The sequence below is a fragment of the Ruditapes philippinarum genome, unplaced genomic scaffold, assembly GCF_026571515.1.
Source record: "Ruditapes philippinarum isolate M1 unplaced genomic scaffold, ASM2657151v2 ctg14815_1_1_1_1, whole genome shotgun sequence".
Taxonomy (NCBI): Eukaryota; Metazoa; Mollusca; class Bivalvia; order Venerida; family Veneridae; genus Ruditapes; species Ruditapes philippinarum.
The window spans coordinates 1-1162 of record NW_026865293.1 but is presented as its reverse complement, the minus strand read 5'-3'; the positions used below and the strand labels follow the sequence as shown (position 1 = coordinate 1162).

Genomic DNA, 1162 nt, shown 5'->3' with positions numbered 1-1162 from the left:
AATACTTTTACTAAATTGTTGTAAATTAAATACATAATGTAATACGTAAACGTGCGTTTACAAGCATTAGATATGTTGCATTTACCTTATTGTTTAGAAATAAATGCAGACAGACAGGTAAGTTAACGTTTAAGGTAGATGATATAGATCATGTGTCTGCAAGGCAAGTTAGAAATTATGATTTAATAACTAATGTCAATGCGTTAATTCAAGACCCAATGGCTGATAAAGGGGTGACACAATCGTTTCGCTGGCAATGAATATATTTCTGTCATAGGTATTGACTAACTTTACAAGTAAATGAATATGTGAGCAGTTAAAGAGACCGATGAATGAAAACGTGCTGAACACAAAGTCAAGTTGACTGAAGTTCGGAATGAATATATGTCATCAATAATTGATAAAGTAATTAGAAGTTACCACTTTGAAACGATCATCGCTTAGTTTATAATCTGTCATTCCGGGCTTTATGGATAATGTGACTTTACCAAGAAAATTTAATATTTGTTTTTTAAAAAGAGACAGATTGTAATTTAAGACTACAAAAAAAAAACTGGACTATATAACAACATATCCATTTCGCTAAATAAAAAACAAACAAATTATTTTGGAGATATAAATGTTACCCGTATTATCTAAATAAGGAGTTGGAAATGTATATTTGTGGATTTATTGTATATGTGTTTGGCACATATGAAGTGTTTGGATTGATAGGTACAGAAATAGGTGTAGGGAAGAACAATGTCAATATTCGACTTACTGGGCATCAATTTATGGAGATAAAAGATAAATCGCTACATGATTGCGTACGGGAATGCACTCCTCTGGCCCGTTGTAAATCGTTTAACTATGACAAGAGTAACAGAGTGTGTGAATTGAATGATGCTGACAGTACGGATGTTAGTGCTGATAAAATGCAGGCCGCAGATCGTTACATTTACTCGGACATATCCGCCTGGCCAAAGGTAATAAGATCGTTCAATATGTCCAGTAAACAGGAATATTCTTTGAAAAATCGATTTAGCTTTTCCCTTTATTTTTTATTTTCGTAGTTGTTGATTTTAATAACTAATTAATTGTTTTGCTGATAATTGAGTTTTGGAGTTCATGTGGACCTTTCATTCGTTATTTTTCCTTTTTCCTTCTTTTATCATGTTTAAAT

The 1162-nt window shown here is 31.9% G+C and overlaps 1 protein-coding gene across 1 annotated transcript; it reads left to right on the top strand.

The window, feature by feature from the left end:
* Positions 1-311: 311 nt before the first annotated feature.
* On the top strand, positions 312-965 carry LOC132728556 (A disintegrin and metalloproteinase with thrombospondin motifs gon-1-like; the record flags this gene model as incomplete). The annotated part of the gene is given in 1 exon segment (XM_060714202.1): positions 312-965. A coding segment is annotated over 1 exon segment (312 nt), but the record flags the coding sequence as incomplete, so codon positions are not given.
* Between the last annotated feature and the right edge of the window lie 197 nt (positions 966-1162).